Source organism: Python bivittatus, unplaced genomic scaffold (assembly GCF_059951505.1).
Source record: "Python bivittatus isolate LINGU-HERP-01145 unplaced genomic scaffold, Pbiv_v1 ctg000730_np1212, whole genome shotgun sequence".
NCBI classification, from domain to species: Eukaryota; Metazoa; Chordata; class Lepidosauria; order Squamata; family Pythonidae; genus Python; species Python bivittatus.
The window spans coordinates 171,484-191,167 of NW_028277109.1; the positions used below are offsets into that span (position 1 = coordinate 171,484).

Sequence of the window (19,684 nt, forward strand, 5' to 3'; positions counted from 1 at the left end):
ACTGAAGCGTCGACCATTTCTGGCCGGCAACTTTCAGCGTCATTAAGCTGAAAGTTTGTGTGTAAGTACATACACACAAACAAAGAACAAAAAGGTTAAAGTGGAGCTTGTTTCTTTCACTGGGGGATGATGCTCCCGTAATGGTTACCCAGTCCCAGGTTTTGCGGGAATGACGGCTTTCATTCTTCATAGTGTGTCCCCTGGACGTTTTGGGTCCCCTCGGCTGCCCAGAGGGTGGGACGGTCCGGGGGAGAAACCAGGGTTATCGGCTGCCAAGGGGGGAGTGTGCCAAGATGGGTCAAACTGTCCTCATGGTTGGAAGTCCACCCTCAGCCGCCTCCCCACCACCTCGGCTTACCTGACTGGGACCGCAATCGTAGCCTCAATGGGTGGTCCTTCTGAACAAGCCCCCCCCCCCTTAATATCATGCCTTGCCAGTCAGAAGACTCAGGGGTCTTGCGCTTCAGACCGCCACAGGCTCCTGGTTCTGCAAAATAGATCAGGCTACTCGTGCCAAGACAGAATTTATTCGGCCTTCTGGCCCATCCGAATCAGCCACTTCTCGCCCGAGCTACCAAAGCGTTCCTCAAGCGTGGGGTGCAGAGCAGACGTTTCGGCAGGCGGGGGGCTTCCTTGCTTCCCCTAGCCTTCCCAGGTGCTTCCCTCACTCTGGGGCTGGAGTGGGCATTGGCAGAGGAAAGGGCGCAGCAAATTGCAGTCCCTGACGTTCCAGGTGTAGTACCCTGGGCAGCAAAGAGAAGGTTTGGTCCCCTTTCGCAGTGGCTCCATCAGAGTCCCAGAGAGGCATTTCTCTGGCTCCGGCCTCGTTGGTGGGGGGACGTGAGGATGATTTCCCAGTCCCAGGTTTTGCGGGAATGACGGCTTTCATACTTCATTCTGTGTCCCCTGGACGTTTTGGGTTCCCTCGGTTGCCCAGAGGGTGGGACGGTCCGAGGGACAAACCAGGGTTATCGGCTGCCAAGGGGAGCATGGCAAGATGGGTCAAACTGTCCTCATGGCTGGAAGCCCACCCACAGCCACCTCCCCACCCCCTCGGCTTACATGACCAGGACCGCAACTCAGCACACTTCTCGTTCCGCCAGAGGCTGCTGGCCTGTCCTTTGGTCCAGCGTTGGTAGGACATTCTGGAGCCATCGCTCCATTGCCAGGATCGTTGCTGTAATGGCAGGGAAGCCACGTTAGCCAACTGAGGAGGGGGCTCTGCCTCTGGGGGCCCCAGGGGCAGGGATGAAAAGTGGGCAGATTTCAAGGGGCCGACCAAATAGACAACTCTTCCTCTCTCTCCTTCATCTACCTAGTCAACCTCAGTGGATCTGGAACAGCTAAGCAGGGTTAAACTTGGTGAATGCTTGGATAGGTGACCATCAGGAGATCCAGAAAAAAGACACCCCAGAAAAAACTGCCTGGAGGTGCCCATGAAGTCACCAGCAAAGTGTGAGAGCTACTTTGCCTTACGCCCAACTTGGTGGCAGGACCCGGATCAAAGTTATTGAGACCTTGGGTGGGAGAACAGGAGCAAAACCCCAGGGCTATAGGTAACCCTGGGGAACTGAAAAGCACCCAGGAAACTTTTCTGGAGGGGGTGGGTGGGGAAACCTCCTTCTGTCTTGTTCCCAGAAATGACATTTGTGTTCACAAAGTCACCAGGAACTCCACTCCAGGGAAACGTCCCTTCTTCCTATAGGAGCGAGCATTTCTCAAGAACTGACAGCGCAACACAGCGCAAGAGGAAAGGCCGAAGGAGCAGAACCTGAGCAAAATAAGAAAGGGGGGAAGGGACAGATAACCCTCCCAGGCCAGCCCTGCAGCCCCAAAGGTATTGGCCACCAGGATTGATGAGCATCAGCAGCAGAAAGGGACCTACTCTATTTGGAGTGCTCAGTCCGATCCAGATGTTTCTAAACTTGAGATACCAGGAGACATACAAGGACAACCTCCTCGAGTCTTCCAGGGAATGGATGGAGGCCAGGTGGCAGCCCGTCTTCTGGGCCCTGCAGAACATCTGGAAGAGCGACAACAGAGAAAGGCTCTTGTTCAGCGGAGAAGAAACATGCGTGTGTGCTTGTGCATGTGAGAAAAGAGCAGGCGTCTGATCGCACGATTGTAGCCACCATCTTGACTTTGTTGACCTCCCGCAGACGCCCTCGCTGGACAATGCGGCTCTTGAGCAATTCCTGACTTCGACTTGCGAGTTAAAATATTTGCCCCCACAACTAAGACTCCAGACTGAACTGAGGATCAGTGATGGGCCAGTGGACTCTACGGCCCCGCTACCCCTGCTTACTGTCTATGGAGTCCTCACTGAGCAGAGGAGAGTCCTTTAAATGGGCTGCGAGGAAGAGTCCGTGGAACATTTGCCTTGGGACTATCCTAAAATCTCCGTCTCTGCTGCCTCCTGATGCACCCAGCCTGGTGGCCCTCCAGGGCCCCCTTGACAGGTCTTCAGCCCATCAGAGTGGATGTGGGTGCTCGGCCAGGGCTCGGCCTAGATCCTCCTCTGCCCGGGCTGGGATGGTCACGGGCACACAGCACTCCTCACCTCTGCATTGTTCCAGGTCTTCGCTTTCAGAAAGATCTGGTAGCAAGAATTATTGTAGGTGAGCACACCGGAGGGACAAGGTTTTGGGGCTCCAGTTGCTGTGTGGGAAGAGAGAAGGCCGAATTAGAGGGTGGCCAGGAGGGCAGGGGAGAAGGAGAAGGAGGAGAAGGAGGCAGAGAAGGAGGAGGAGGAAGCAGAGAAGAAGAAGGAGAAGAAGGAGGAGGAGGAGGAGGAGGAGGAGGAGGAGGAGGAGGAGGAGAAGTAGAAGGGGAAGGGGAAGGGGAAGGGGAAGGGGAAGGGGAAGGGGAAGGGGAAGGGGAAGGAGGAGGACGAGGAGGAGGAGGAGGAGGAGAAGGAAGAGGAGGAGGAGGAAGAGGAGGAGGAGGAGGAGGAGGAGGAGGAGGAGGAGAGTTGGGTCTGCAGAACATGCCTCTCCTGCTGAGCTGCAACCCCTTTGACCATTGTAAATTGAGGCTTTCTTGGGTTACAGGCGCAGCGGCTGCATTTCAGAGTGTCCAAAGCTCGCTTGGGTGAGCCTCGGTTAACTTCCCTGAAGCTGCACGTCCTGTGCGAACGAGCCTGGCCGCGTCGGTCGGTTCACCCTTCAGCGAACCGTGCAAAGCCAGAAAACGGGTTCCTTCCAGAACCAGGCTGAGCCTCTCTCGCCTCTGCACGGTTTCCTATGTGGGGAAGGGGCTTCTCTGGAGTGGATCCCGTGGAGAGCAATCCCTAGGAAGGGGGGGTGGCTGTGGGGGGCTCACTCTACCCTTAATGAAAAAAGCACGGATCTTTCACCCAGGTTTTAACTGTTTAGCTGTGTTCATGTTCAGCCTGAATTGGAATTTTGATTGTTTGTATTAATTTTCCTTTGTCTTTTATTGTGCAAAAATCGCTGGATCTTGGAGCAGACAAATTGTGTTAGGTTTAGATTTTTTTTTTATTCCACCTTTATTATTTCTGGAAATAACTCAAGGCGGCGAACGTGCCTAATACTCCTCCCTCTTCTTCTGTTCCCCACCACAACCACCCTGTGAGGTGGGTTGGGCTGGACCAAAGGGGTCTCATGCTTTCAGGGGTCTCCCACTTTCTAGCCTGGCGCCTTCGCCACGAGACCAAGGCAGGATCTAAACTCTGCAGTCAGCCAAACCCGAATGAAAGCAAATTCAGCCCCTGAGGGCCAAACCAGGGAGGGGTTTAGATGCAAGAGACTTGGCCTCAAGGGTGCGGGGACCCCACCTGAACTCACCACTTAGGGGGAGAGCCATGAGCAGCAGGCCCAGGCACACGAAGGCGAAACGCCCCATGGTCTTCCTTCCTTTCCTGCGGAGAGGAGTAAAGAGCGGGGAACTGGAAGCGGAGCGAGGGAAGGGCCCCTCGGGAAGGAGAAGGAGGGCCCCACCTCCAGCCTGGGACCACGCTGGGGGTCCCAGACTTTGTCTCGCCCAGCCGGACCCCGTTGCTGCCTCTCCGGTCCTGCGGTGACTCTGCTGGGGTCGCAGTGGATCCTGTGCTGCTGCGCAACAGCTGGGCCCTCCCTAAGAAAGGGAGGGTCCCTCTCTGTGGGTCTCTTTCTCTCTCCCCCCCATGGGTCCCCCGAGGGATCCCTCACTCCCTTCCTGAGGGACCCTCACGAGATCCCCTGCTGGGCCTGTGATTTCCCCGCAGCCGCCCCCCAGAGGACCCCTCTGGTGGAGAGAGTCAGCCGGGCTCACCTGCTGCAGGTGCCTCCCGCCAGGTCCCAGGTGGAGAGCGGCACTCCCCTGTCCCTCGGCCTCCGCGGCTGGCGTCTCTGCTGCAGTGCCAGCGGGGCATTTATAGGCAGGGCGAGGGGTGGATTTCTCGAGGGGAGGGAGGAGGGAGGGAGGGAGGGAGGGAGAGGGAGCTTTGCTTCAGAACGGAGTTTTGGTCCGGCAACCAGGAAGCGTCTTGTTTGCGCAACGGAACGGTAATCTGACTTTAACCCTCACGTTCTGCAGGGATGGGGGTCGTGGAAAGAATCCTGCCCGTAGAGGGGCCCCGAGGCCATCCAGCCCAGCCCAATGGCTTTTCATGCCACCCCTTTCCTTTGGGGCCGGGGGAACCCACCTTCTGGATTTGTACAGCTGCAGCGACGTGGCTGCAGGATAGAGGCCACCGAGATGCCTTTTCTTCACACACTCGGGGCTCCTAAGCGGGATCCCCAACTCTCCCGGAGCAGCAATTCAGCCAGCGGGTTGCAAGCTCAGTGTCGGCAGCCGCAAAGAGGGAGCACTGCAAAGCCTTGACACCCAGTGCCACGAGGCAAAAGTTGTCTCCTTCCCCTTGGAAGAAACCAGGGAAGAAGCAGAGCAGAAGGAGCAAGGAAGCGAGTCCTGCAAACCGTCCAAGGCGGATTGGTGGGGTCCCCAAACACCGTTTCCGGCAATGACCGGCTGGAAACTCTGCTCGTGCCGCCTCGCAAAATACTGTGCATGAACCCACCTATGTCACGTTGCATGTCTGCACACACACGGGCGCACGGACTCCTCTCCCCCCCTCCCCATTTTACCATCCCATACCTGTCAGCAGAAGAGTATGCATTTATTGGTGCTTCCTGGTCTCCCAGTCCCCAAAGTGATGGAACAGACCAAGATATGGACATTGCAGCCGAAGCCGCCTTTGGCAGTGGGAGCAGCCCTTCCCTGAGCTCAGCCTGAAGCATCTTTCCGTGATGAGTTAACTGCTTGCTGGTTTACTCAAACCATCATTCATTGTGATGCAAATTATGCTGAGGAAGAACACCCCCCCCCCGCCCCCTTCACCTCTTTTATGGCAAGCAAGCTGGCTGTTCCTCCTGAAACCCTTCCCACACTCCGGGCAGTTATAAGGTTTTGATCTCTTTATAAGTTTCTGCCTTGTGTGGACCCTTCTGTGGGGAGCAACTGGCTGCAGTCCCTGAAGCTCTTCCCGCACTCGCTGCATTTATGTGGTTTCTCCCCCGTGTTGATTCCGCCACTAAGGAAGGAAGGAAAGTCCAGCTGCACCTTTTTTCTCCTTCCCTGCCCTGGTCCTCTTCTTCTTTAGTGTCGGTTTGATGGTGTGCATTTTAATCTAAATTTCCCCTGAAGACTTTGTCCTCCTCTTCCCCTGGGGTCTGCTACCTATTTCACATCCCGCCTCACATCGTATGACACGCAGCTCTTGCAGAATCCGAGTGTGACCCTTTCCAAAGCTCCTCTTCAGGATCCAGCTGCATTTTTCCTACCTCCCACACAGGAGCACAAAGACCGTCCATCTTTCACAACAGCAGCAACAAAGCCACGGGAAGATCTAAAAGACAGGCCCACTCTTAATGCAGACTTCGAATTTACTGAGATCGTACTAGTTTCGTCACAGAGGGGGGAGAGCGCAAGGCAGGCTGCGCAGTCACCGCAGGACAGTCTGTTAGAGAAGCCGACAGCATTGCCCCCCTCCCCGTTTCAGCCCAAGTGGCAGAACTGGCAGCCTTACATCAGGCCCTGTCTCATGCGGGGACACAGTCGGCTAACATCTATGCTGATTCAAGCAATGCCTGGGGAATAGCTCGAGATGATGGTCAGCTGTGGAAGAACAGGGGATTCCTGACAAGCAGTGGAACAGAGATTAAGCATGGCCTGTTAATTCATGCTATTATAGATCTCGCCCAGAATCCGAAAGCTTCGGCAGTAGTCAAGGTCAAAGCACATTCAGGCGTTAAAGGCGATGGGTCGGCTGATGGGGCAGCAAAGCAAGCCGCTCTCAAACCACAGCCGGAACAGACGTTTCTACAACTGTCACCCTGCACCGTACCTATAGATACGGCTTGGGTGCAGGAATGTGCCACTACCCAAGAAAAAGAGAAATGGAGAAAGAACCAAGAAGTAAAGATGATGAAGGAGCAGAAGCGTCAGCTCAGAGGTTTAAGAGGGTGAAGTCGGTCGCAGCCCCTCCGGATGGTGGTTAGAGAGAGAAGAAGTGGGGCTGATTCGTCCCGGGAGGGTTTTGTGAATAGAGCGAATGGGAGGATTCAGGAGCACTGCAAAAGTTGGGGACCCCGCCTTCCAAGAGGCATCCTCCCACTCCCAGGGGGAATGCCTCTTGTAAAATGAGAGTTGTGGAAATGCTTGGGTATGATGGCATTTAAACCATTGTTAGGGGTTTATGCAGATTCAGCTAATTAACAAATGCTTGTAGTTCGGCTCAGTGAAGGCTTCTGTAACAGTGTCCCTGCACTTACATTGATCCTGGCTCAGATCCAGGTTTAAGCAAGTGACGCTGAGCCTGTCCTCCGAACAGCAACACCTCCCTTCCACTTGGAAGTCCCCTGGAAGGTCAGGTGATGTTGAACCACAGCACCCCAAACTCTCTGAGGAGACTCGAAGCGGGGGGCGACTGAGGTCACCCAGCCATCATAGGGAGGGGCAGGAGGGCCGCCCGGGAGGCGAGACTTGCAGGGCTGCTGGATTGGGGGGGCTTCACTCCCCCATTCTGCTCTGGGGCTGCGAGTGCCGGAAGAGTGTCAGCCATGCAATGGGGGCCTTCGCGGCTCTGCTGGAGCCCACCTGCTTCAGGGTCTGGCGGTGGCCGATGGGCCTTTCACCTGTCCGTGTCCAGGGAGCACCTCTCATCTACGGGGCTGGGGGGTGAAAGGGGTGCTGTCTCTTGGGGTCTCAGCTGCCAGCAGGGAGGGTGTCCTCTGAATGCAGCCACACTGCCTAGGGATGATGGGAGTTATAGTCCAAGCCATCTCCAAAGGGGCTCCCCAAAGTCTCCCTGTAACCTGACAAGACCACACAGATCAGCAGGGGGGGGGGGGGGGCAGCAGCAAAGCAGCAGGGCTTCTGTGGTCTCTGCTGCCCCCTGGAGCATTAGGAGAGGGTTGCTTGTGGTTGGGAGATGGACCCCACTGCAGATGGTCAGTGCTGGGATGGGAGACCACCAGGAGCCCCCACGGCTCTCTACTACTGCAAACTCTATCCAGGCGTGAGAGATTCTGGGAGAGGAATGGAAGGAAAGTAGGCAGAAGAACTCAAGAGGCCGAAAGAAGCTTTTCTTTCAATACTTTGAAAGCCCGTCTCGTTTCAGGAGTTGCCCCAACCCGTCCACCCGGTCCCTTCAAAGCCTCGTATGGAGGCTTTGCAGTTACGGAATACTCCGGGATCCGAGGAGGTCCACAACACCCGTCATTCCCAAGAAAGGTCTCCGCTGCCTCTTTGTTTCGGGCAGCCCCACCCGGCAAACGGTTTCCTTTCGTTCCTGGCTCAGTTGTCGTCGTCCTTCGGAAAGCACAGATCCCAAACAAACAGCCTCAGTCAGCGCGATCTGTGCCTGTCTTTTGAAGCTTTGAACCCTTCATATCCCAAGACGTTTAGGAGACTTACCGTGGCTAGTTTACACGAACCTCCGGTCGGGGTAGATGGCAGAATATCATCAACATATTGGATCCCTCGCACTCTGTCGGTGGAGTCCAGTCCCGAAGGACGGCACTTGAAGCTTCCCCAAAGAGGGTGGGTGAATTTTTCCACCCCTGCGGGAGGCGTCGCCAGGAATACCTTCCAGAGGGGATTTCCTCACAGCCGGGAACTGCTTCCCACGTAAAAGCAAAAATTTTCCAGGATGACAGACCAAGCGGAATAGTAAAAAATGCATCCTTAAGATCCAGGCATGAAAAATATTCACGGGTCCCTGGAATAAGGGCCACCAAAGTGCATGGATTAGGAACCACCGGGGTGAAGTCCTGTGTTAACTCATTAATGATCCTGAGGTCCTGAACCAACGATACTTTCCCTCCCCTTTTGGAATACCCGTTATTGGCGTATTGAATTCAGATTCACAGGGTGCCACTAAATTTGCCGCAATAAGAGATTCCAATACCTCCTGGGGACCTTTTCTTGTTTCCAGTTCCAAGGGATCTTGTTTTATGCTTACAGGGCCTCTCCCAGGTTGCAGCTGCCCTTTACTGGGGCGGCTCTTTTGAGTCCCTCGCTATGTCTCCCACTTACCTTTTCCATACTTTTGGGCAGGCGCCCAAATGAAGGTCCTCTGCGCCTCCGTCAAGAGAACATTCGACAGGTGCGCCCCATCTCCCCACGTGGGCTGACGAGAGAGCATCATCCCCTCAAGCAATGGAGTCATCCGTTCCGGGTCACTAGGGTATGAGTTTCCCAGTTAAAGAGGTCTGCCGGGGAAAAGGGTGCATATCCACAGGCTTTAGAGGTTTCACCGCTAGGCTTCACCACACCGGTTCTCTCAGAGGGAGCATTTCTGCCTCCCTCTTCCCACTCCTCCTCACTTCCCGATCTGTCTTTCTCCTCCTGTCCCTTCCTTTCCTTAAGGGCCTTTTTACGTCTGGTGACTGCGGGAGGACTCGCCACTGGTTCCCGCCTTCCTCTTCCTCTCCTTCATTTCTATCTCTTCCATGGAGAAATTGAAATCCTCCGGGGGAGGTGGAAAATCTTCCCTGCCCGGGCAGCTGGAAACCCCCCCCCCCCTTCTGTTCTCTCTGACTATGTCACATTGAGGAGGAGGAGGAGGAGGAGGAGGAGGAGGAGGAGGAGGAGGAGGAGGGGACCTTCGACCCCCCATGCCTGGGGCACTCTGCCTACTCTTGCACCGGCTCTCTCCCATTGCGGTCCGTTAAGGCAGCCTGAGCCGGGGGGGGGTGCAGTCGGGATTGTGGGGTATGCTGGCAGAACGCTTTCAGGAGACCCCTAAGGGATCCTTTTCGGCTCCTCAGAGCTTGCATCCCCATATGGATTATGGAGTTTCGGAGGCCTCTGCTGAACCATTAGCACAGTCCCATCGCCGGGGTATCGTTTTGGGTTCATCGTTATTGAGGCAAAGCATCCTGCGTGTGCCAAGTCTCCTCTTTCCATTCTGCCTGGAGTTACTCTGCACCGCCCCATCAGCGCCCCACTGTTCTCGGCCTCCAGGCTTCCCTCCTCCAGCCACGGAGGGAAAATTTCCTTTTGAGATGGCCAGTCTTTGTGCCGAAGATAAATTTATCTCTCTTTCGTCATCCCGGACCGGGAATCTCCCAGAGCTCGCCAATTCTCAATTACACACCCAAGAGGCGTCCCCTGTGAGGGTGTGGCTGACTGGCACAGCCGCCCGTGCCAGAAGTCTTCCGCACACCTAGCGCTAGGACTTTTCTCCACGGGTCCGGCTCGCTTTCACTCACTCACTCACACGCACGCACCATCACTCGCAGCGGGGCGGGACACACTGGCTTTCAACTCTGGCAGTTGCTGGTCTCAGACCTCGTGCCAAAATTGGAGCATCTATGCCCCGTTCGCTGAGCGGTCCTGGTTGCCCCCGGGAGGCAAGACGATGGACACACGCCCCCTTCCTCTCAATCAGAAAAACCTGCCCGGGGTACCCAACTGTACTCACCCGTTCTGGCACAGCTCAAGGGAAATTCCCAGTCAGGAATCCTCAGATCTTCCTTTGTGGATCCCTTGGGGTCCCCGGGCCCCAAAGGGCCTCCCCCCTTTCAGGATCACCGGACACTTGAAAGAATCCCGGACGAGCCCCCGTTTCTGTTAGCAAATTTGAGTTTCTGACTCTCCCCAGTTAGGACTGAGTCCGGCAGAAGATTGGACACGAAAGCACCAGCTGAGATTTTAAAGTTTTATTGAAAGAGGACCAGTAGAGTCAGCTGGGTCTCCCCTTAAGGCAGAGAAGAGCCCCGGTCACACCCAAAGAAGATGATTTTATACATGTGTCTTACACAGAGATACAGCAGTTAACAAATGATTGGCTGAAATTGGCATAAATTTGGGATCTGTGATGGAATGGTTTGGTGAAGGCCGCGCTCGGGGAGATCAGCATTTCCTTAGCCCCCAGCAGGAGCGTGGGAAGGTTAAGAAGATGCGACTGGCACCACCCTGAGGAATTCACGGCGTTTTGGCTGGCTGGCTTGGGATGTTTAGATTCAGTCTGGGGAGATTTCTGTCTTGGAGGTGAAGCTAATAAATGCAACAGAACTGTATCTGTACTGTCTCGGGGAGTTCTTTGGGCTGAACCTGACAGGATCCTCCTCATTACTGGGGGAAGCCTATCTTCCTGATGACCTGTTGCTTGCTAGTCAGAGTTCGGGGCACCCCCTCCGATCTTCCGATCTCCACTGCTTCCAGAATGCAGACCGGGGTCACCTCCTGCCACATCCCCACGGCCTCGACACTCAGGGAGACGGGAGGTCTGCCTAAAGCCCTCCGACATAACAGAAATGGGGGGAATGTGTGAAGGTTCATGAGCATCAGTTTCCTTGTTATCCCTTTGGTTCTCAAATGCAAGGAAATAAAGATGAGAGAAAGTGAGAGCCCTTTTTCTTAAGGTTTCAGGTCAGAGGGCAGAAAACGCAGCTTTATTCTCATGAACAGGACAAAATGGCCCAGCACAGACTCCCAGCTGTGATCTGAGGCTGCCCCATAATGCGAAACTAATCCGGGATTCCTCCAAGGCTCGGAGTGGGGGCCGAATTCAGCCAGGCCAAGCAGTGGATCTGGACCTTGATATTCCCGATGGGTTCCTGCCTCTTTTTCCCCAAGGGAGGGCTGTGGAGGAGAATGAGGACGAAAATGAACCCAGCACAAGAACAGCAGAAACAAGGAAGCGTCCCCTGAAGGGGATCTTTGGAAATCGGGGGGACCGAAATCAAGTGAAATAAAATTAGGAAAAATTATCACACGGCAGTTCTTCTTCTTCATAAAATAAGATCTCGGGAAGGAGAAAGGGAACTGCCCTTCTGTGGGAAAATACTCAAAACGTAAGTTGGATTCACATCCACCCTCCGGAGCTGAGACCAGAGACAACCAGCATGGGTGCCGAAAGCATGGAAGGGATCAGGGGTTCCTCTTCATTTTCCTCAAAGGATCCACCCTGGAAAGAATCCATATGAATGTAGGTAGCGAGGAAGGAGCTCCAAAGGAAGAGCCCCCTTCTGATGAGAGGAGCCACGCTGGCGAGGAGACCTATAGATGTGGGTGGGAAACCTCTCCCCTTCTGCGGAGGATCAGAAATTCGGGGATGGAGGGAGCTGATTAAATGGCATCTGACCTGGAGGGAATATGGAGCTGAGAGAGACCAGACTTTTCAGGCAGCATCAACTCACATCATTCCAGGCTTTTCCTACAGGCTAAAGAAGATGAATCTCCTGCGCATTCAAAGCCGAGAGGGACGAGATGGAGAAATGAGGGGGGGTCCAAGGAAGGGAAAGAGGTTGGGGCTCTGCTGGGCAGAGACCAGTTGATCCCTGAGATCACTCCTCAGGAAATGGGGATCCCAGGGTGGCTGGTACATGTGGACCATCTGGATCTCTCTGGATCTGGTGGCCCCCAGGCTTGGCTAAGTGCCAGACGGATTTCCGGTTAAGTGGCTGTAGGTGGGTTGCAGCCATTGCTCTGAATGGGGGTCTGTGCTGAGCAGGAGAAATGAGGGGATCTGGAGTGACAGGCAGGCCAGGAGTTCCTGGGGCAGACTGGATGGTCTCCACCCCCTCCCCATTTCCCCCTCCCTCGAAAGACAGAGAGGCCCCGAAAGGAAGCTGGTGGGTCTCGGCAGGAGAAGGTCCAGCTGCGATTCTCCTCCTCTCGCCAGTGTTGAAGCTCAACCCTTGAAATGTTGCAAAAAAGGCAGAAATCCATCAGGTGCTGAAATGCTTCAGCGATTTTGCATCTGAGAGCAGGAAGGGACAGCAGGATTAACTCATGAGTGCTGTGAAAAAAAGAGATGGGGAAGAAAATTAAAATATAAAGTAAAACCTTCAGTGTAAATAAGGTTTTTTTGGAGAGTCTGCAGGAAATACACAGGGTGGGCTTCCCCTCCCCCTCCCTTTTGCCCCCCCCAGGCAGGCCCAACCTTCAGGGGGTGGATGATGGGCAGGGCCTGGATGGAGGGGGAATCTGCCCCTCTCAGGGAGGAAAAGGCTGCAAAGGACCAGGAATTCCTCCCCAGCTCATCTCCGGGGCTTGAAGGGGGTCCGAGTTCAGCCGAGGGGCTGCAAAGGGAGGCTCCAGCCTGACCTTGACAGATGCAATTTGTCCCTAATTGGCTTAATTAGAGGGTCAATCAAGAGAGGAGCCCTCCCTCCCCCCCCCGCATATACTTCATCCGAACCGAGAAGATGCTGCTCGGAGGGTGGAGTCAGAAATGGCGTCTGGTGTCCAGCCTGGTGTCCCTGGGCCGGAGCTTGTGTGGAAGATCGAAAGGGGGAGGTCAAAAAGGGCAGACCACAAACTTGGGGTGCCCCCTCTCCCTCCCCCAATAACCTGAATGACCCCCCCTTCCCTTCCCTTCCCTTTGGCAATGTCCCGAAATGGGGAGACATCCTGGGGGAGGCTCTGGTGTTGTGTGCTGCTCTTGTGTGCGATTGCGTTACATTTTGGGGTCCCTGCAAGGAAAAGCTGCCAAAAACCTTGGAAAGGGATTTGGGGACTCCAGAAAATCTTTGGAGGCTTTGCGGGTCCTTCAAGGCTCTTTCGGTTACTTAAGGGATATTTTTTGGGAGGAGAGAGAAAGAGGAAAACTTATTAATTAACGGAGGGCGAATAGAAGAAGCTCACCTGGTTGCTGGATGGGAGTTGCTAGAAAAAGGGAGAGAGACGCATTCAGAACTTTTTAATCTTTTTAATAGGACTGTTTTTGACATATTTACTGTTTAATGTTTTTTGCTAAATGCTGCCCAGTCACTCCTTGTGGGTGGCCTTATAAGTTTGATAAATCAGTAAATAAAGGGCTGGAGCATTTATGGGGTCAAGCACCCATTCTACAGCCTATAATATATTGCATTAAATCCCCCCCCCTTTTTTTTCTTCCTTTGAGTCAATGTTGACTCCTGGCGACTGCCTGGACTAGTCCCTGCAGTTTCCCTGGCAAGGTTTTGGAAGGGGGTTGCCATTGCCGGCTTCCTGGGGCTGAGAGACAATGGCTGGCCCTCGGTCACCCAGGGGGCTTTGTGCCCAGGGCAAGACTGGAACTCACAGCTCCTGGTTTCTAGCCTGGTGCTTTCACCACCATCCCAAACGGGGTCTCCTGTCCCTCGTGCCCCTCCAGGAAGAAAAATGTCTCCAAACCAATTTCCCAATGAGACCCTCAGCCTTGGGATTTGGGGGCCCAAGAGGACCCACCTTGCCATCTAGATACAAGGCCTCCCCTAGATGATCCCCTCCCCATAACTCCTCACTCAGCCCCCCACGGACTCACCTTTCTTGTTCTTCAGGTAGAGGGAGAGCCCCACAGCCAGGAAGACCACCCCCAGCACGGCCCCCACGGCCCCCGTCCAGAGCTTGCTCTTGGCAGCGTTGGAGGAACGTGGCTCTGGGGAAGGAGAAGGAGCCTCGCGTGAGCAGCAGGATCAGGGCCAGCTTCCTCCGGGGGGCCATTCTGGCTTGACGCACAGGGAGGGGCTTCCCAGCCACCCCATCGATGTCCCCTTCTCCGTGCAGGATGGTGTCCCCAGACCAGGAGGGCAGGGAAGGGGAGGAAGGGAAAGGCTTACCCCACTGGACGGTGACGGGGGCCTCCAGGCTGGCGTGCCCCACCTTGCAAGCGTAGACGTCCCCACGCTGGGGCTGGGTCTCCAGCAGCACCTGGAGCTGGTAGGTCCAGTCCCCGTTCTGGAGCTCCTCCCCGAAGGCGACGCCCTCCTTCTCCGGCCGCCCGTTCTTCAGCCACTGGACGTCGATCTCCAGGGGGTAAAAGCCCGTCGCGGTGCAGAGGAGGATGGTGTTGGGGGAACCGGGGTCCATCTGGGCGGGGGAGACGGTGACGGTGGGCTTGGCTGGAGGGGAGGGAGAAGGAGGGACGTGAGAGACCCACCAGGGCCCGGGACGGAAGAGCAGGTCGGTCAGTTCAGGCCAAGGTCCGTCTTAGTCTGGGAAATGGTCTGCGTTTCAGGTCCCCTTTCCAAGAGTTTTGTTTGCAGAGAGGGAGAAAAACTCCATTTTCCTCTTTTGCAGACTTTCCTGTGCGCTGCTGGGTCGGCTAAATTTGACTCTGGACGGGATGAGAATTAAGCAGATTCGGACCAGGCTCAGAAAGGCCATCAGAAGACTAAAAGGTCAGTGATACAAGATTCCAGAAAATGAATAAAATCCCACATGAGCAGCAGAAAAAACAGAATAAGATTTAAGGGGGAAAAGTGCCAACCGCAGCGTGGCTCCAACTGGCACAACTCTTGGATGGATGAAGGGAGGGCTGGATGGGCCCCCAAAGAGAGTCCTTCAGGGCTCCCTCCAGCCGGGAAGGGGTCTCGGGAGGCGTCCGAGGATCTGTCCTGGGTCCTTGTGCCCTTCCCGTCTGGGATGATGTCAGTGGGTGAGACAAGGTTGAGTCTCTCTCCCTCCTCAGCTGCAAAAATCAAAATGTTTCTGTGTCTTCTGTGTTTTGGGGGGAGGCGAATGGCTCATAAATGGCTTCTGCGGGGGCTGCAAGGTATGTTTGGATCTGATTTTTAATCTCGATTTTTCTTCTCAGTAATTACCTATTTAGGGTCTTGTGGGAGTAGTTTGTTAATAGTCTTCCTTACTGATGAGGTTTTTTTACTAACAGTTAATAACACTTAAGACGACTCAATTTTTAAAAGTTTTGCTTATTTGCAATGAAGACCTGGGCTCTAGTCTGGTTGCCGCTCAGATAAATAATACATTTGTGGCTTTTTCTTCACAGGAAGCACATTTGTGTCTTGGAACATTAAAATCTTTGCAAAAGAGGTAAAAGGAGGCAGTTTTTTTCAAATTGAAATTCATGACAATGCCTTTTTTCTTTTTTTTACAAGAAAATTCTCCTGAATGGGAAAATACTTTTAACAAGGAAATGGAAGGAACAGATTTAAATCAGCAGAAATTCAAACTCTAAAATCTGGCAATTTTAGTGAAAACATCTTCAAAATGCATAGATTAATTTTAGTAGTTAAGGAAGGAGATCCTCAGAGGGCAGGAATCATTTTTATCGCCTCACCAAAGATAAATCTAATTATTTACAAAGCTGCCTTGCAAATATTTTAGGGGAACAATTTGATCTGACAGGAGTTGCTGGGCAGGGACTTTAATTCAGTTCTGGATCCACTGTTGGGTTGGAAGAAGATTTTTTTTTCTTTTTAAAGGCCCCCCAGAGATACCACATTCTCCATCGATCCATCCATCCATCCATGGATTTTATTTAATGGAGATATGGAGACCTCTGGATTGAAAACAGCAAGAATATAAATTTAATCTCCCCACATCACACACGTTCCAGATTCATAGAATATTCCCCAAAACAGACTCGGGAGGCATTTTCACTGAATTAAAATAACACCTTTGATGGGAGATTCCTCAGGAACAAATTGTACTAATGGCAATGAAATTCATGGTCGGTGTTTTGAATTTTGTAAAAAATTATATTCTCTGCATCTGGACGTAGCTAGTGAGCAGATAAAGGCTTCTGAAAAGGTGCCAAACCTTCCAGAAATGGTGGGCGTGCAGCCGGGAGACGCGGCCGAACCCCGAAAGTCACAAAATCTGTAATTCTGCACATCTGGAGGAACCCAGAACGGCCCCTGAGCCAGATGGAGCCACTGCAGGACGGCGTAAAAATCCAGGGAGAAAGCGCTTTGGGGGCGTTTGGGCAGCGCATCCGGCGCCGTCTCCCCGAAATCGAAAGGCAGCCTGAAGCCCCCGAAGGAGGGACCCTCGAGAGGGTTTTTGACGCCTGGAGATGCCCCACGAGGCGAACTGGGAGACTGGAGCCATTTGCAGGCCATCTCGGGGGGCTTTCGGGGGCTGTCGAAGATCGCTAGATGGATCAGCGGAAGTGACAAAGCTCTGTGGTAAATGATGTGGGAGTGGGAGTTAATATTAGGAAATATAAACTCAGTTGAAAGATGTCATTTAATTCTGTGGCAAAGCATTATTTTTGGAAAACCTGGGCTCAGAAAGGGAATAGGAACGACTGTGGAGGTTTCACCGAAGGAAGAGAGTTTCCCCGAAAGGGCTGAACTGCAACACGTGCAGCTAAAACACTCGATTTGCACAATGTTTGAGCTCTGAAACCTTATCAAGTGAGAGAGATAAATAAGTTCATCATTAGGCCAAGAATTAGAATTACAAAAACCAATTTAGGCAATTTGTAGGAAATCTGGAGCAGAGGATCGGGCCTCCTGCATTAAACCATCGATGCCTTCCGGGTCTCTTATGACCGGAAACTCCATTTTAATGGGGTTTTTTGGGCTCCATCCCAAATCCGGGACCTTCCCGGCCATGAAGACGGGGCTGAGTCTGGCGTCTGGCGAAAAGCTGGTTTCGAGGGAGGCTTTTCTGCCGGACTCCAGAAATCGCCCTAACAAGGTTTCTCAGCCTTCGAATCGGCTTTTCCACACGGCGGAGGAGGAAGCACATAAATATTTCCATACGACTGAGGTTTACGCCTTGGTTGAAACGTCGAATCACGATTAGAAATTCTAGCCTGGTTGATTGTTTGTTTTTATGTTTGTTTGTTGGATTTAGAAGCTGCCGGACCCTGAATCAAGAACAAGAATCAAAAGAGGCAAAACGCCCTTCCGATCCCTGAATCCGTATTGGGGAGGGGGAGACGGGGCTGGATTCTGCCCCCCCCGAATCCTCCCTGGGGCACGTTCTGGAGGGGATCAAAAGGATCCCTGATTCAGGGCGGGGGAAGAGTTGGGATCCTGGGAGGAAAAGAGGAATATTTCGTAGATCTGACAGCGCTGAATAATCACGGAGTAAATCTTTATAAGGGGATCCTTAACGGATTGAATGAAAGGGGGGGTCCTGGCATTCCCCCCCCAGAAGCCCCGCCCAGACTTACTTCTCCGGCCAACCACAAGCCCCGTCTTGGCCACCTCGTAGTTGTACCGGCAGAAGGAATCCACGGCGGCCCTCTCGTCCTGCAGGATCTCCTGGCGGCTGTTCCAATAGTCGGCGTCCGGCTGCCCCAACGGGGTGACGGCCACAACCTTCCCGACGTCGCTGTCGAAGCGGACGTACTCCTGCCGGTCGTAGAAGTTCCTGTACAGGTAGTGCACCTGTTGCGTCCCGTTCAAGAAATGGCACTCATGCTTAGTCTGGTACAAGAAATGGGCTGCGAGGAGGAGGGGGAGGAGGAGGGTTGTCAGGAGGGACTCCAGGGCCCATCGTTCCCAGCCGTCAGCAGAGGAGGGACCCACGCAGGAAGGGGGAGGGGGAGACCTGCTGCGGGAGACCAAGGGGGTGGCCTTTGGAGGGCCCAGCTGGAAGGGGGACCGGAGGGGCCTTTCTCTCCCCCTCCAGCTCCTTGCTGGGGCTCCCTGGGGGAGACGGGGGGGCCTGACAAGAGACCCCCACCCCAATCCACTCCATGCCCCACCATTGGGGGTGTGGGGAGGAAGGGGCCAATCCGCCCCGAGTGGGAGAAGCTCCGACGCCTTCCTTTGGCAGCAGCAGCCAACACTGCAGGGCTATTGCTCCCTCAAGACGCCCCCTGGAGGAGGGAGGGGGAGGTTTCTCGGTCCCAGTGGGGCTCCCTGGGGGGGAGGGAGAGTTGCTCGGGGTCTGGGGGGGGAGGAAAGAGGGGGAGGGGAGGAGCTTCCCCACCCTGGAGAAAGGCAGGCAGAAGGGCAAATGGTGCAGCAGAAAGCCCTACTCTCTGCAGGGAACGTTGGATCTGGGTGGGGCCTCTTTGCCCCCCAAAGGGGCAGGAAAGATGCGGGAGGGGGTGAAGAGACCCAGAGACCCTCAGGGCTGCAGTGAAAGGAAGATCCATACCTCGGTCTCCCTCTTCCTTGGTGGGGGGGAATATGGGGAGGGGGCACAGTGAGGGTGTCTGGACCGATGATCCTGGGGTCTCCCAGCCCCTCCCTCACCTGAACCCCCCACCTTCCCTGCTTTCCCCAAACTTCTCTTCTCCCCCCAACATTCAGCCCTCCTGCCTGCCTTCCTCAAGAGCCCCCAGAAGCAACTCGAAGGGGGGGCTCCACTCTCCTTCCCCCCCTCACATCCTTCCTCTTCAATTCCTCCAGTGGTTCCCCCCTCCCCTCCAGACCCTGACTCCGCTATGGGGAATTATGGGAGGGGGCTGGGTCTCCTTTCCCAATTCAGAGGCTCCCCCAACTCAATTCAACTCTTGCCTGACCTTAAAAGCCTCTAATTGGAGATTTATATTTTAAAAAGTGAAGTTTCTGAAGGTGCAAAAAGGTTTTTCCCCAATTGCATCTTTTTCTTATGCGGCTTTTCCTTGCTCGGATTTAGGACCGAAAACGCCACAATTTCCCTCTTTCTCTTTCACTTTCTTCTCCTTCCTCCTTCAAGGCGACAAACTTCGGGGACTCCGGATCCGGGTCTCGTTCGGGGCCGGAAGGTCCGACTCTGACCCAGGTCAGCGGCCTTCCCACGACCCCCTCCCCGCCTCGGCCACAGCCAGGGAAGGTGGTCCCTCTAGGTCCTCCTGGGGGGTGTGGGGAGGGAGCGGGCAGAGGCCATGCGGAGATCGAGGGTCCCGCAGGCTCCTGCCTCTCCTGCCCTTGACCCCTTCCCCAAGGTCACCCCTGGGGGTCCCAGCCCCTTTCTTCCCCCTCCCCCACCAGCATCAGGGGGTCCCTCCCAGCCCCCCTCATCCCACCTCCCACCCCCTCCTTACCTGGGGGCTCCTGCCCCCCTTCGCTTCCAGGGATCCGGGACAGCGCCCCCACCAGCAGCAGCAGCAGCAGGGGGACCCCAACAGAGCCCATGGATCCTGCCCCACAAGCAACCCCCGAGAGAGAGGAGACAGACGCAGATGCTTCCAGCCCCAGAGGCGGAATCGGTGGGTCTGGACTGGGGGCAGGAAGCGTTTTTTCTCTCAAATGTCCGCGTTGGGAGAGCCCAGAAAGCAGAGGGACCAATGGGAATTCTCCCTCCTGCAGCGTCACTGGTCTCCGGGCAGAGCCTCTCTGGATTTTGCCCCATGGAGGAGATAGTTCGCAGCAGAGAAAGAAGCTGAGAAAGTGGGAGGGGGAACCCCTTCAGTCTTGGGGGCTGCAGCTCCAGGGGGTCCCCTGCCAACTCAGAGGGGCCATCCCTTCATTTGATCTCCCCAGGACTTTCAGCCAGGGTCTCCTTTTCTCTGGGGGCCTGGAGGGGGTGGACTGGATGCCCTCTGAAGCTTCCTTAGGGCCCCTGGAGACTCCAGGCTGGG

At 54.6% G+C, this 19,684-nt stretch overlaps 2 protein-coding genes across 2 annotated transcripts; both read right to left on the reverse strand.

Moving 5' to 3' along the window:
• Positions 1 to 892: 892 nt before the first annotated feature.
• LOC103061091 (C-type lectin lectoxin-Thr1-like) lies at positions 893 to 3,864 on the reverse strand. Its single transcript, XM_088129054.1, has 5 exons — positions 3,807 to 3,864; positions 2,561 to 2,658; positions 1,886 to 2,023; positions 1,063 to 1,177; positions 893 to 975 (listed from the first exon to the last, which is right to left on the reverse strand). Exons 1-5 carry the CDS (start codon positions 3,862 to 3,864, stop codon positions 893 to 895), a joined length of 492 nt encoding a protein of 163 aa, XP_087985180.1.
• A 6,293-nt stretch (positions 3,865 to 10,157) lies between these two features.
• LOC148213982 (H-2 class II histocompatibility antigen, E-S beta chain-like) lies at positions 10,158 to 19,358 on the reverse strand. Its single transcript, XM_088129132.1, has 6 exons — positions 19,148 to 19,358; positions 17,342 to 17,614; positions 14,034 to 14,315; positions 13,739 to 13,852; positions 13,099 to 13,119; positions 10,158 to 12,250 (listed from the first exon to the last, which is right to left on the reverse strand). Exons 1-6 carry the CDS (start codon positions 19,236 to 19,238, stop codon positions 12,237 to 12,239), a joined length of 795 nt encoding a protein of 264 aa, XP_087985258.1. The 5' UTR covers positions 19,239 to 19,358; the 3' UTR covers positions 10,158 to 12,236.
• Between the last annotated feature and the right edge of the window lie 326 nt (positions 19,359 to 19,684).